Here is a 14,154-nt window from a genome sequence, read left to right as displayed (position 1 = left end):
AGCAACCACTGAGCCCTGCCAGTGGGGGCTCAGGGACGGCCCCAGCCCTGCTCTCGCTGAGCCCAGCTAGCGCAGTCCCGTGGTTTCCCCCGCACCCCGCCTGTGCGCTGTAAACAGCTCCTTTATCAAGCCCTCCTTAAATGGTCCTACTTTGTGCCATCTCTCTGCTGCTGAGACCCCACAGATTCAAACGGAAACAAGGCCATGCTGTGGGTCTCCACTGCAGTGCTCAGAGTCTAATCTCTCAGAGAGTAAGGAAAATTAGATTAAGAAATGCATCTGTGGGCTCTAGCAATTTGGTTCTGTTCTGTGGTGAGAACAGAGCAGATAAACATAATACCTTTAGAATTCCAAAGGAGAGAGCAAACGCTCCCGTGAGTTATCCCAAAGCGGCATTTGCGCGCTCAGTCCCTGAGGATACACAGCCACCCTTAAACCACCATTTAATGAACAAGCAAACGGATGACTCACCTCGACAAGCTGTTCTTTCTGTTCTGAGAATTTACAGGCATATTCGGCCAGACCTTCTAAATTCCCTTCCACTCCAGTAAGTTTTAATGCTTTGAGAACCGCGTGATCAGCGTGGTATTTCAGCTGATCCGCCGCCAGCTGGGTCGCTGTGCTGTGAAGCTGCACGTGGGGGTGAGGGGGTGGAAGAAGGACAACAGGCCGTGAGACGTTCTGACCAAGCATCTCAGAATCGCTTTAAAAACCGAAGAGCAGCGACCTCAACACAGTCGCACTGGAACCTCTCGGGGAAGTGCAGTTCCCCGCGGTAACGGGAGCGGCTGTGTGGACCCGGACGGGGGTGATGTGAACTGTAGAAAACCAACTCAATCACTTGTTCATGCTACTATCAATCAGCTCTTTCCCACACGACTTCTCTCTTTCCTCAAAAACTGCTTCTGCTACTCTTAAAGGTAGTGAGGAACAGAACAGTAGGAACTGCCTGGTATTCCAAGTCTCAAGGGAAAAAAATCAGTTGGTAGTTTGTGATGGTGAGTGAGTTTTTTATCAGACTTTTGAAAAAAGTGGGATTCGGTCAATTAGGTAAACACCAAAATTTTATTAAATACGTGCATCATGGCAAGCACTGGGTTAGAGCCTGGACATACGAGTGGGACACAACCCTTCCCTCAGGAGGCTGCTGTCTATCTACAGTTGTTACTTAGAAGCTTACTCTTAACACTTGGGTCACAGGAGAAACAATATATAAAAGGCTAACAAAACCCCTAAGGTTACATTTGACTTTAAAGTGGATTTTAAGCATGGTTCACTCACGGTGGATATCTTTGGGTATTATTAATTCCAAAATCTCCTTATCCTGGCCTTTAGAAAATGAATGATGTGTCAGGTTATTTGGGGGTTCTCCAGAAAGAGATTACTTTTAATTACACTGTCCCCAGGAAATATCTGACCTCGAATTAAGCCTATTTGAATGAGGTGATTCCCCCCCCTCCTTGGAGGTAATCCAATGTCAACTCAAATTACAGCTCTTGCTACAAAGTTAACAATAGGTAGTCCGCATTCAGCGATGAAGCAAGAATAATTACAGTTAGAAGCAGAGACATTAAAACGCCCTTTCTTTTGGAAACGTGAGAATCCTAAAAGATTTTGTTTAGCCACCAGGGCCTTAGACAATCCTTAATGCCAGCCCTTTATTTCACAGACGATGAAGCAGGTCGAGCAACTTGTCCAAGGTCAGGCAGATTTTACAAACGGTTCTAGAGACAATGTATTACCAACTCCACGGGAGGAGGAGCGAACAGCACGAGGTTCCTGCTCCGCGCAGCCGCAGAGGCCTATCTCCCTCAAGTCTTACAAAGATCCTACGTTAATGTTGCTCTACTTATTTCCAAGGTAAGAAAATTGAAGCTTGTGGAAAGCCACTCAGCCCGCTTCTTATGTTCAGTGTAACACTGTGACTTCCATATTGTTGCCTTTTTATTGCTGAATAATATTTAATTTAGTTCTACCGAAGTTCGTTTATCAATTCCCACTGATGAAATTTTGGGTTGTTTCCGATTTCAGGCCGTTATAAATGAAGCTGTTATGAACATTCGTGCACAAGCTTTGAGACTGGTGGCACCGATAAAACGGTGGCTTCGAAATAACTAGGCCAAAGGAAACTTTAAAAACCGTTTTCTGTGCACAGGGCCATATAATGCATTTCCTACGTACCACATACAACATGAAAATTTGCAAAAAACTAAAAGGGGCTAGATTTCAAACTATACTTACTTCCTTCTTAAGTTCATTGAGGCCATGACCGATTTTCAATATACTCAGTTCCAGCTCTTCGGCGATGCTTTTTGTTCTCTTGCTTTGCTAAAAAATTTAAAGTGTGTAGGGTTACCTCATCTTTTTCATCTGGTGACTGCAACTTTACTTGCACTATACCTCTTAATAAATTTTTAATATCATTCTATGCACTATAAGAAAAGTAGATTTTAAAAATCCACCTGTTTAGGGTTAGAATAGAAAATAGAATTTTAAGTAGTTATATTTTCCCACTCTAACTATAAACAGGTTAATTTCTAAAAATCTAACTTTCTTTAATAAAAATGTATTGTGTCTAAAACTAAACTATTTATCTCATCACTCTGGACCTAGTTAAAATAAAACGCGACTCCTCTTCAAGGCCTTACATAAGCGGCTCTTTCTCAGCCAGACCCTCTCAGGTCGCACATCTCAATGAGACCCTCTTTGTCCCCCCTCTAGCCTTCGCTCTGAGTAACCGTCCCACATACTGACTTTTAGATTTGTCTGTCTGTCTGTCTAATGTCTATCTTCCCCGCCAGGCCTTGGTAAGCTCCGTGAAGGCTGGGATCACATTTCTTTTGCTCGCCACTGAATCCACAATACCTGGCACAGCAAAGGGAAGGTAGTAAGTATTCAGTTCTTTGAATGAACAAATCAAAGTTAAATGTCAATATCCTCAGGAAGACATCTTGATTCCTCTCCCTAAATAAAAATCCATCTTCCTTCAAGGCTTCTCAGTACACGGTCTGTACCTTCTCTCTGGACACTTACAAAGCTCTCTGTGCTCGCCTCGCCCCTTCCCACATTTTTCTACATTGCAAAATTCTTGCAGGCAAAGATGTGACCTTCGTCATCGTTAGACTGCCAGTGCCTGGCATATAAAAGACGCTCGGTCTTTACCACTCTTACCCAGATAAGCGCCCAGGTTTTAAGCATACCAGCCAGCAGCCTATTTAAGGCTCTGTAAGAGGCTGCCCACCGATCTCAGACTAGGAACCTGTGCGAGGGTGAGAAATCCTGCACCAGGCAGCTGGATCTACCCTCGTCTTCGTTGCCTCTGGGCCTCAATGAGTTTCTAAATCGTGCCTGTAAATCAGCTGTCCTCAGAGTTAAGAACTGTGCACATCTGAGTGGCTCCGGCATAAGACCCGGGTGCCGAGAACCTCTAGGTGGGGGTCTCCTCCTCTGCCTTCACTCTGCAGAAGCATTCTGGGGAGGAATGTTCCCGAGGTGGGTTTGGTGACCTAGTGACGGTGACGGTGGCGCAGACTCCACCTGGGCCAGGATGAGAAACGGGCCTGGAAATGTTAAGTCCTGCGAGTGCCGGGTGGGCCGCAAGGCTACTTTGGCCAAGTAGGAGGGAGGCGAGGAACGAAACAGCCTCCCCTCCCTCCGACCACACTCACGTCCCCGGTGACGGGGTTAGCCTCCACATCTCTCAGAGCTGCAGGGGGAAGTCAGCGGATAAAATTAACTCCGACGAAAACAGGTTCTTACAGCCTGGACCCACACAGACGTCAGCTGCTGGAGCTCGGCCCTCGCCTGCGCTGACAGCCCCAGGATGCGCTCCCTGTGCTCGTGGCTGGTGTAGGCAGAGTCCGTGAAGTCCTCCGTGCGCTCCAAGACCGCCTCCAGCGTCGCACACAGGTTCTCTTTCGACTGAAAATACAGATTCTCCCGAAGAGCCTCAATATTCATCTGAGAACAGAGAGGACACACATCCACATGAGTCGGTGTTCCCACCGCACCAAACTGGACTGTAGCTGCCAGCAGTGCCCAGGGAGACGCCAGCAATTCCCTGCCTTGTCTGAGGGCTCGGGGGAGATGACCACAGTCCCCACTAACTGGGAGGACAGTGCTCAGGAGCCACCGATGGCCCTGCACAGCCTCGTTCCCATAGCTGTTAAGGCAGCATTCCTGTGAGACCAGTGAACGCAAAGGCAGAAAGAGCATTATCATGTAGCAACCGGTAGGAAAATGAACCAGCCTCCAGGCAAAGGACCTGCATCTGAGAAAATACTGAGGCAAAGTCCTAGAAACGCTACACCCAAGTATGCATATGTACTGAGCCCAGGGGAAGGGTGTGGAGGGTGGAGGGTGTGGGAAGGACTGGGAAAGGCATCAATTCTTCCTTAATTAATTCAGCAAAACCCTACCAGTCACCAAACTGGTCTCCCTACATTTTGCCTTATGTCCCCAACGGCACCTCCCTAACCAAAACATCCTTTAGCAGGGGGCCTGTGTAACCTTTCTTAAAGGGTAAAACTTCTGATATTGCCACCTCCCTCGAATGGGCTCCTCACCACCTATAACATTAAGCCCAAACTTGTGTTGTAAAACACAGAAATTCTCCAGGGTCCTGCCTTTATCACCTCTCGAACAAGCTATGTCCCCCCACACTCACGTCAGCCACCTGGTGCTTAGAGATCCTTCACTGTGGGACAGTGTTCCCTGGGCAAGCTTCCTCTCTGTTTCTAAGACACACTGTGCCACCTCAACCTGATGCAACCTCTAGCCCATGACATATGTCACAGAAGCAACGGGGGCCAGGGGGCAGCAAGTGGTGATGACCGAGACTGTGGTCACAACGAAGGTGCTGAGTAGAATGGCCTACGTTCCTTTGGCACTTTGAAGTCCCTTCACATATACTATTTCAAGCTAATCCTTACAAGTGACCCATGAACATACTAAGATTTAGGAAGACCAAGAGCCACAGGGTCCCTGTCGGGCGTGGCTCAGTGGGCTGAGCACCATCCCAGGCACCAGGAGGTCGCTGGTTTGATTCCCAGGCACACGGCCAGGCTGCGGGTTCAGCCCCAGCAGGGGGTGTGCAGGAAGCAGCTGATGTTTCTCACTCTCCTTCCTTCTCCTCTCCTCTCTCTCAAATCAATAAAAACGAGCCACAGGGGCCTGCCCGCTGCCCGCTGTCCCTTCCCTTCCAGTATCACTCCATCACAGGTGGACAGGACTTTTTTTAAAGCTAGGAAAGAACATGGATAAAGGTGAGGTATGAAATGGACAATGAGGATCTAAGAATGAGAATGTGAACAGAACTACAACATAAAAATCAGCCAAGTTGACCACACCATTTATGTTAAGTTTTTTTATTTCTCTTTAGAGAGAACATAGACACGTTTTTAAATAGTAACTTAGCGCTATTTTTTGAAGGCCATTCATTGTTATGGTTTCAGAAGATCTGCCCACATACTCACAGTACCAAATACAGTAAAAGTCTTCCTTCTACAGATTATACTCTTCATGAGAAAATAGTGAGGTGCCGAAAACATAACCACTGGCAGTTGTGGGTCCGGTTCCCGGTCGGGGCAGCGCCCAAAGATGCGTAAGTAAGCGGAACAACAAACTGATGTCTTTCTCTCTCTCCCCCTCCTCCCTCTCTCTCTAAAATCAATTTTTAAAAAAGATTATTTTTAAAAATGTGGGTATAATAATATCCACCTACAAAGGAAATTGGAGATTAAGTCTTTATTAAGAGCACAGCTCCTAAAAATAAAGGTCCTTTCACCCCATGTTCCTGCTTCGACCTTCACACAATTAAAGCTCAAAGCGGGATGGCAGCGGAGTAGGTGGAAGTTACCCTCACCTCCTCCCAGGACCACACCGGAAACACAACTGCATTACAGACCGAGCAACCTGAAAAGGCAAAGTGCAGTGAGATGAAAACGGCGCCATTCCTGTCGCAGCCCGGCCTACTAGAGAGGTGGTAACCCTCAGGCACCTTAGATAACTTCCTGGGGCCCTAGTTTTCCCATCTGATGAATACGGGGTTGTGCCAGATGATTTCCTAGGACCCTCCTGACTCAGACACAGCTCCTACCCAAAGAGCAGCTTCGCCATCTCTGACTTCTGATGAGAAGTTCTAACCTAAATGATGGGAATTCTGGAGTCAGACTTGCTAGTTTCAAATCCCAACTCTGGCACTTCCTAGCTGGCAAGTATATGTAATCCCTGTTTCTCAGTCTCCTCAACAGCCTACGGTAGAAGAACAATAGTTCTTGTGAGGATTATACATACAAATACATTTAAATAACACAGACCAGGGCTGGCACAGAGTAAGTGCTCTACAAATGTTAGCATGTATTACTGTTCATTTAAAAATTTTAGTTATCATAAATACTACTACTACTGGCTCAAAATATCAATCCTATAGCCCAGGGAAGAGCAGGAATTCCAGCAGGAATGATGTGCTGTCTGTCACCACCCATGGATGGTGCAGCACTGCTCCAAAGGCTTGCTTAGGGACAGGCTTCTAACAGGTGACAGGAGGCCACAGCCAAACCACACAGCTAATCGGGGCCAGAGAAGCTGCCGTAACCCAAGGCCAGTGTTCTTCGTATATACCACGCTAAGCCAAATGTTACTGATCACTAAGTCTGTGCCTCATGGCATTTTTAAAAGAGGAATATCTGCTTTCATGAAGCATCTATTCTGAAATATTACACAAAAATAAAGATATTCCATATAGCAATACTCCTTTAAAATGGAAAGAAAAAAATCAAAATACATTCTCTTTGCTCTTACCTTGAATTGCTTAATTCCGGTGAAAATACTGATAGCTGCAATGTCAGTCTCTCCATTGGGTTTGCAGTCAGTCACAATTTCAATGACCTTATCCAGTGCCACTTTCATTCGATCAAATACCCCTTCCTTGTTTTTATGGGCAGATTCGCAGTTGGGATGCCGGAGACACGTCTTCAAAACAAGTGAAGCTTTTTATTTTAAGATCTGATCGGCATCCTAACACACAAAATCTTACAGAGAACATGTCATGCTAATAAAAATGGTTCTTTACCAAAATCTCCCGGGTCCCTGGCTCCCCCAGCTGCTTCTCCTCACTAAAAGTGGACGCAGGGTGAGTAAAAAGCGATAGCAAGGTTAAGAAAAAAGGCAGAGTGCAGAACTGTATCTTTATACTTCAATCATCAGTTTACTTCAAGTTTTTTGGGGGGGAAAAAAAACCCTCTATCTTTATCATGATTAAAAATGTTTTCATTTTTAAATGCTGTCTTACGTGTGTAAGAACTAAAAAAGAATGCGGAAAAATGACCAGATGATATATGACTGTGGATGTGTGTTTGGCTTTGAAAAAGTGATGTAAATGCAGAACTACTCAAGGGCCGGATACAGACAGAGGCTGCCAAGTGGGCTCCAGTGAAATCTGTTGCTGTGGCCTTGATGATCCCAGAGAGTCAATATTCTGAGCAGAAAAGGCAATTCTGAACACACGGCTAAGGAGACGTTGACTAGTTCATTCTTGAATTGTACCAATTTGCTGGCCAACTGCTGTTTGGAATTACAAGCTCTTGATTGACAGTTGTGCTTATAGTAGGATATGGAATTAGAGATATGAATTTACAGAATAAACAAAGTAAGGGCTGACTTAGTACTCCGCTGCTGCTTAACAGATTCTAACTTGCCTCGCCTGTGCTGGAGATACGTGCGCTGGCTCCCCAGCGAGACCAGCAAAGCCCCACGGGCAGTGACCATGTGGGACAGGCCTGCATTCCCAGCACCTCATACAAAAGCTTCTGCCTCGGTGCCCAAGCAAAAGCAGACTCATAGATTAATTGCTGTTTGGAACCGGGGAAGAAAGTTAGCGTTCTTGCTGAAGAACAGATTGGACTGTGAGGGCCTATATTCCAATTGATCACTCTGAGCTTTTTGAAAATGTAAAATATATACATCAGATGCACCGAATCAGGTTCTCTAATTTACAACAGTGAAACAAACACTGTTCTTACCTTTGAGGCTGTGAGCAGCATCATGGTGCACTTTTCAAGGACGGCCCTCGCTGCTGCCATCTTTGCCTTTTTCTTTTCATCTTTTAGATCCTAAGAAGGAAATGAAATCACTGAGTGGCTAGGATCATGTGAACAGTCCAGCTTGTTGAAAAATCACTTACTTGGCAATGACAATACTCAACAATGATGTGACATGGTTAAAAAAGTGACAAAGTGAAAAAAAGACAGAATAAAGGGGTCCCCTCTTCACTCTAGCTGCATGAACAGAACAGAGCGGATGAAACAGGCGCCCTAATTTAGGGCGGCAGAGCCAGGGACCGGGCCCGAGGGGGAGGCTGCCAAGCGGCTCACATTCTGGTGGCCTGCCACGCCCGGCATTCCTGTGCGCTTGGGGACACACCTCACTCCTAACCAGAAACAATCATCTCATGCTTTACTTAAGTAAAACGGACTTATTTATTGAGCACCTGTGGGCTATTATTTCTTTCACAATAGAAACTTAGAAGTCAACTCTTTCAGGGACCATAGCTGATTAATCCCATCGAAGTACTTATTTGTCTCAACACGAGGTTTGTTTGTCCTAAACTTAACCAACACGCTGCTCCGAAATGTTTTTAAGATGTTTCATAGATGTATCATCTGCCAACTGGATTAGGAATCTGAAGCAAGAGCTGTAGTTTGAGTTTTTTCTTTTGGTTTCTCTTCACAGCGGCCTCGCCGGAATGTGCGCTGTCACAGAAGGACCGAATGTTGCTTACCAAATCTAGAACCAAGTATTCCTCATAACAGTTTGGTTCTGACCATCTAAGCCAGAGGTCAGCATGTGTTTTCAATAAAAGGCCAGGTAATAAAATTTTTAGGCTTTGTGAACCACACGGTCTCTGTCACAACTACTTAATTCGATCGTCGTGTGAAGGCTGTCCCAGGCAATACATGAACAAAGTAGCACAGCTGTGTTCCAACAAAACTTTACTTGTGGACATCGGCATCGGAATTATATAAAATTTCGCCTGCCACATCAGTCAGTCATTCTTCATGTGTGAGCTGAGCGACAAGCCCTTTCTAACAAATGACGAAGGCCTAAAGTTTGAGAATGATTTGCCCTTTATCTGTTTCAGTAAATTACTATAGTAGATTCAAAGTTATCCCTATAATATCACGCTCATTCACTTGCCTCCCAATATAGCTTTCCTCAATAGAGGAGAAACCGCTCACAAACCAAAAGTTAATTCATGTCCCAAGATCACATCCCAAAGGATGGTTCCTACCTATGAATATCATCTATCATGAGAATCCATCAAAAATTAAAGTTGAGGTCACTTCTAAAATTCCTACTTTGTCTTTAACATACTGAACAGGACTTTTTGCAAAACAACCTGTGGGTCTAGCTGACAAAGCATCACGCGTGTACGCCTCATATAACACGTATAAGCCAGCGTTACAACGTAGTGTATGGCGATGACCAGTGATAGCAAAAGATGGCACCTCAATCTCTCAGAGGGCTGGTCCACAGGACAAAGCGGAGGCTTCCATGAAACCCAGACGGTCCAAGCAGCACTAAGGGAAGCATCGCAATCTGGTCTGGTACTTTCCAGGCCAATACCCATCTCCCAACTCCAGCTACAACTGGAAAGTTCACACCCTAGACCACAGCCTGCAGGACTGTATCAGAGCACATCTACAAAAGGTCAATTATTGTATATTCTACCTGCTGCCTAGATAGACTCATGCTCGGGGACCCCAACAGGGAAAAGTCAGCCCTGGATATACTGTGGTCCTCCACCTTCCTAAACTTCAGAACTTACGGTCTGAATTGGGGAACAGACCTATGAAGAACTAATATCATGGTTTAGTTTGAAAACTACAGGCTTTAGAATCAGACATAACTGAGCTCAATCTGCTAAAAGAGTGACCTTGGGAAAGTTTATTATGCTCTCAGGTCCAGTTTCCTCTCGTGTAACAGCAATAACAATACCTTCTTCACAGGGGTGTTTTGAGAATTAAGGGGGATTGTGGATATTAAGTACCTAACACGTAGCCGATGCAAATAAATAATGGCTTGGGTTATTACTACTGATCTAATGTAAAATAATTACAGAAAGATATAGTAACAGAAAAATATATAACAAGTCACAGAAAGAAAATAACGAATCTATAACAAAATACTGTAAGAATATATATGACTTATTTATTTGCCTGAGCCCTGGTTAAGGAGTCAAATGGCAAGTTTCACAACAGAAGGAGCACTTGAGTTGGGCCTTGAAGGCAGGTCTGACCTTTCCCAGTGTGTGAGACGGAAACAGAGAACTGTCACATGTGCACAAAAAAGCAAGCATGTATTTGAAAACTTTAAAATGTGGTAAATACATACATTTTGTCTATCTCCAGTGAGATGTGCAAACTCCACCATTTCATTTCCAAAGTGACTGAATATTTGGACAAACTCTTGAAAGCTGTTCACTTTCTCCAGTCTTTCCATAGTTGCAAGAACCTGCAAAACAGAGACTATTTTATTATCAGGTGTAGGCGTGAAGAAGACTCAGAGGCCAAGGCTGAGAAGAGGGGGAAAAAGAGAGAAATTTAAATTCTGGGGGAGAGCAGAGGAGGCGTCAGAGAGGAAGACGGAAAGCGGGCTCGGAGAAGCAGGAGATGCGAAGGTGAGAACTATCGAGGGGGTGATTCGTTTTCAGGGTGCGGAGACTTGGGCTCACTTGAAAACTGAAAGGAAAAAGAGTAAAAGAAACGACTAATGTACAAGAGCATATACAAGAAAAGATCCAGGAGAAGAAATCACGTGTGTAGGGAGCTCTGGAGAAGGTAGGGCTACGGTGACCCAGTGTTCGGAGGGCAGAGGGGGCGAGGGTCGGAGACGCAGGCAGAAGCTTCGGGGCTGAGCCCGTCGGAACCGGGGAGGCCCGTTCCTCCGGGGACATGGAAGGCGGGGATGTGCAGGCCGCGGAGAGGAAGGGGCTGGGGGGCTTCAGGAGCAGGAAACCAGGGTGGATCCACAGGGACTGCCAGCGTTAGATAAACTAATTGCCAAGCAGCTCTGGGCAGCCAGGGGCGCACAGGACAAGAACCTGCGGCAGAGGCAACGGAACATGTCCCGCGTATTCTTGACATTAGATTCCACAAAGTAAACAGGCGTGAAACATAGTCTCAAACACTTTTCCTTAAAATAACACTACTGGGTTAGTTTCAGTCGGACCAAGCGAGGGAAAGAAAACACAGATATCCTGTGTTTACTCATGTTTAATGAGGATGTGATGGGTGTTAATCTGCCCTGGCAGCTCGGGAAGTGAGGCGAGGGCGCAGATAAGGCAGGTCGCCGCCCTGAGCAGAACCGCCGTCCTCCAAAGGGAGGAAGGTTATTTTTTATTCCTCTAGCACTGCCCGGTCCAGTCACCTCTCCAGGTTCTTTTTCTCTTTAAACATACACTTCTGATTCACTCCACACCCGTCAGGTAGCTTTTCCCTTAAATGCTACTGGGCCTGTCCCTTCCCTGGCTAATTGCCTTCCTGCTTGCCTAGTGAATTACCAGGGAAAGAGGTGGCTGTCTACCCCCCGACTTCCCCCTGACTGAGGATCACCATGATCTGAGACGCCGGAACAGTTTAAATCTATTCCCTATGTCTTGTAATTATTCAGTAATATTTAGGGACTTTGCATGGAGAAAGTCTGTAGAGTGGGTAAGCTTATAAATTGTTACTCCTGCCCAGCCGGTGTGGTTCGGTGGTTGAACGTCAACCTATAGCCAGGAGGTCAGGGTTCGACTCCAGATCAGGCACATGCCCGGGTTGCAGGCTCGATCCCCAATGGGGGCCGTGCAGGAGGCAGCCGATCAATGACTCTCTCATCTTTGATGTTTCTCTCTCTCTCTCTATCTGAAATCTATAAAAATCATATTTTTAAAAAATTGTTACTCTCTAACTTGGGAAAAAAAGGCACTGAGGAATCAGTATTTTTATCAACTAGGTTTCTACTATATACATTGTCACGGTGTTCAGCTTTTCTTTCCGAATTTGTACACATAAAAGGCTTTCACCAAAAAGTCTCAATAAGTACATAATAGTTTTCTAAGAAAATGTTTAGGCCCAGTACACACATCATTTAGGAATTACAGGAATAGAAGAAACACCACTTTCAAGCTATAGACAATTAGTTATAAACAACTGAAATAGACAAGCATTGCCAAATTACCTGCAATTAAACCTAAAAAAACAACAACAAAAAACTTTTTGAACAACCCTTTAAGATCCGGTAGAGAAACAGCAGAAAGGCAAGTACCTTATTTCTCGATGTTATTATCTGCTTGATGACCACTCGGTCTGCCAGCAGCAACACTTTTGTCACTGAAGAAAGAAGTAATCTCGCAGCCTTTATAACTCCTGTTTTGTCTGTAAAAATTGTGATCTGGCCTCCAGATTCTGGGCGACTCAAGCTGCTTACATCTGTCAGTGCTGCGATCGTTTCTCCTAACAAGAAAGGCAAGGGAGAGATGTCAAATTGGTAATTACACTTGAATTAAAATCCAGACTTTTCTCCAGTCTCGAAGGTAATGTGCACAGTGGGCAGAAACTCAGCTCCGGAGTCTTCTTTCAGGAACAAGAAACAGCTGCTCCGGGATGAGCACAAAGATGAACATATGAAGCTCTCTACTGACAAAATAACAGCACGTTCTTAAGAATCGTGACAAATTTTTCTCTTCACCAAGTTTGAAAACGATTATAACTTCAGATTCCAGGGGTATGGCAAACTGCCTGATTTTAAAAGCCTCCTGTTCTCCAAAACAGTAGAGAAACCCCAGGAGCCAGTCACCAAAGACTAACCTAAAGGTAGAGCAGTGAGCGGCTGCTAAGGCTTTGGCCGGGGTGGCGGATGGAGGGGGATGTGTGGGGGGTGTCACGGCCCATCTCCATCACCTAAAGGCACCTGAGTTGTTATGAACACCCAGGGAGAGAAGACAGGGCTTTGGGCCCCAACGAGAAGCATCCTCAGTGAAAAGGGGGCCTAGAAAAATCATCCACAGGCAAAGGGAAACAATAAGCGAGTTCATCTGTTGGCCAGCTTGGGCTCTGGGTGGAAAAGCAAAGCTAAAGGAAAGCGTCCCTCCTGAGAATTCAATCCGCAGGCCGCCCCTCACTCAGGCTTGCTGTTTGAACTGGTATTTCTTACGACACCCAGCATGAACCTTTCTACCAAGTGAACTCCCACCCCTCCAGAAGAAGCTCTTCACTGTTGCTATCAAAACCTTTTGACCTTTAATAGCAATGCTCAATCAATAAAACAATACCAATATCGGTTCCACTCAAAAATGGAACCAGCATGTACATTTTTTCTAAACCTCACTTTTAACTTAAAAAAAACAACAACTTTTAATCAACTTGTAATGTTCTAGATAATTTTTTAAGTCCTAAATAAAGCTGAGTGCATAATGGATTGATTTTCTCACAAAAGCAGTCTTTGTCAATGATATTACATGCGCCCACAAGGAATCCGCCTAAGAGCTAAAGATCTTGAGTGAAAGTACCTGAACTTTAATGGACAGAGCACAGGGTGCTAGGTAATCAAAGTCAAGGTTAGGATGATCAGCCTGGTGGAAGCATATAAAATAGACCTGAGAGGAAAGACTGACAGGCTACTAATCCGACAGCTATTTCAACTGTGGGTGTGAAGAAGGATCTTACTAGGATGGAAGCCATAGGAATCTTTAAAAATAAAAATAAAATAAAGAGTTAATTTGGGAGATACTGAGAAAAGAAAATATAAAGTTAGTACCTGAATAGACAAGAAGGAAAGGAAAAATGAAAAGGAAAAAAATGGCCACAAGGTTGTGAACCAAAGGTACTTAAAATCAGAAAGGCATGGCATGGGAGATGATCGATTTAGCTTCAGACAAGTAGGCTAAGATGCTCCTCAAAGACGGAGTGGAGTCCATGCCTCACACTCCTCCACCTCTCACATTTCAGTGCTGATGGTGGTAGTCCCTACCCTGCCCAGGGAAAGAGTTCAATGTTTCAGATTTAAGACTCGAGCCACGAGAAGTTCAATAGTCCTAGAAGCTGATCCTGGCCTTTAATGTCCCAGGCACCTGTAATCATAGGGCCAAATCATAGTGCACATCTTTACTCA

General features: G+C 45.1%; 1 protein-coding gene across 1 annotated transcript in view; it reads right to left on the bottom strand.

The window, feature by feature from the left end:
• Nucleotides 1–14,154, bottom strand: part of CTNNAL1 (catenin alpha like 1) — a 45,573-nt gene that overhangs the window by 17,426 nt on the left and 13,993 nt on the right. Inside the window, exons 3-9 of the mRNA XM_081152071.1 lie at nucleotides 12,310–12,497; nucleotides 10,393–10,512; nucleotides 8,022–8,111; nucleotides 6,802–6,972; nucleotides 3,760–3,960; nucleotides 2,242–2,328; nucleotides 472–630 (exon numbers count right to left, since the gene is read on the bottom strand). Of these exons, the coding sequence (XP_081008197.1) occupies nucleotides 472–630; nucleotides 2,242–2,328; nucleotides 3,760–3,960; nucleotides 6,802–6,972; nucleotides 8,022–8,111; nucleotides 10,393–10,512; nucleotides 12,310–12,497 (1,016 nt within the window). The remainder of the gene's footprint in view (nucleotides 1–471; nucleotides 631–2,241; nucleotides 2,329–3,759; nucleotides 3,961–6,801; nucleotides 6,973–8,021; nucleotides 8,112–10,392; nucleotides 10,513–12,309; nucleotides 12,498–14,154) is intronic.

This window comes from Miniopterus schreibersii (genome assembly GCF_964146895.1).
Source record: "Miniopterus schreibersii genome assembly, chromosome: 11".
Lineage (NCBI taxonomy): Eukaryota > Metazoa > Chordata > Mammalia > Chiroptera > Miniopteridae > Miniopterus > Miniopterus schreibersii.
This window is presented reverse-complemented; position numbering and strand designations above follow the sequence as displayed.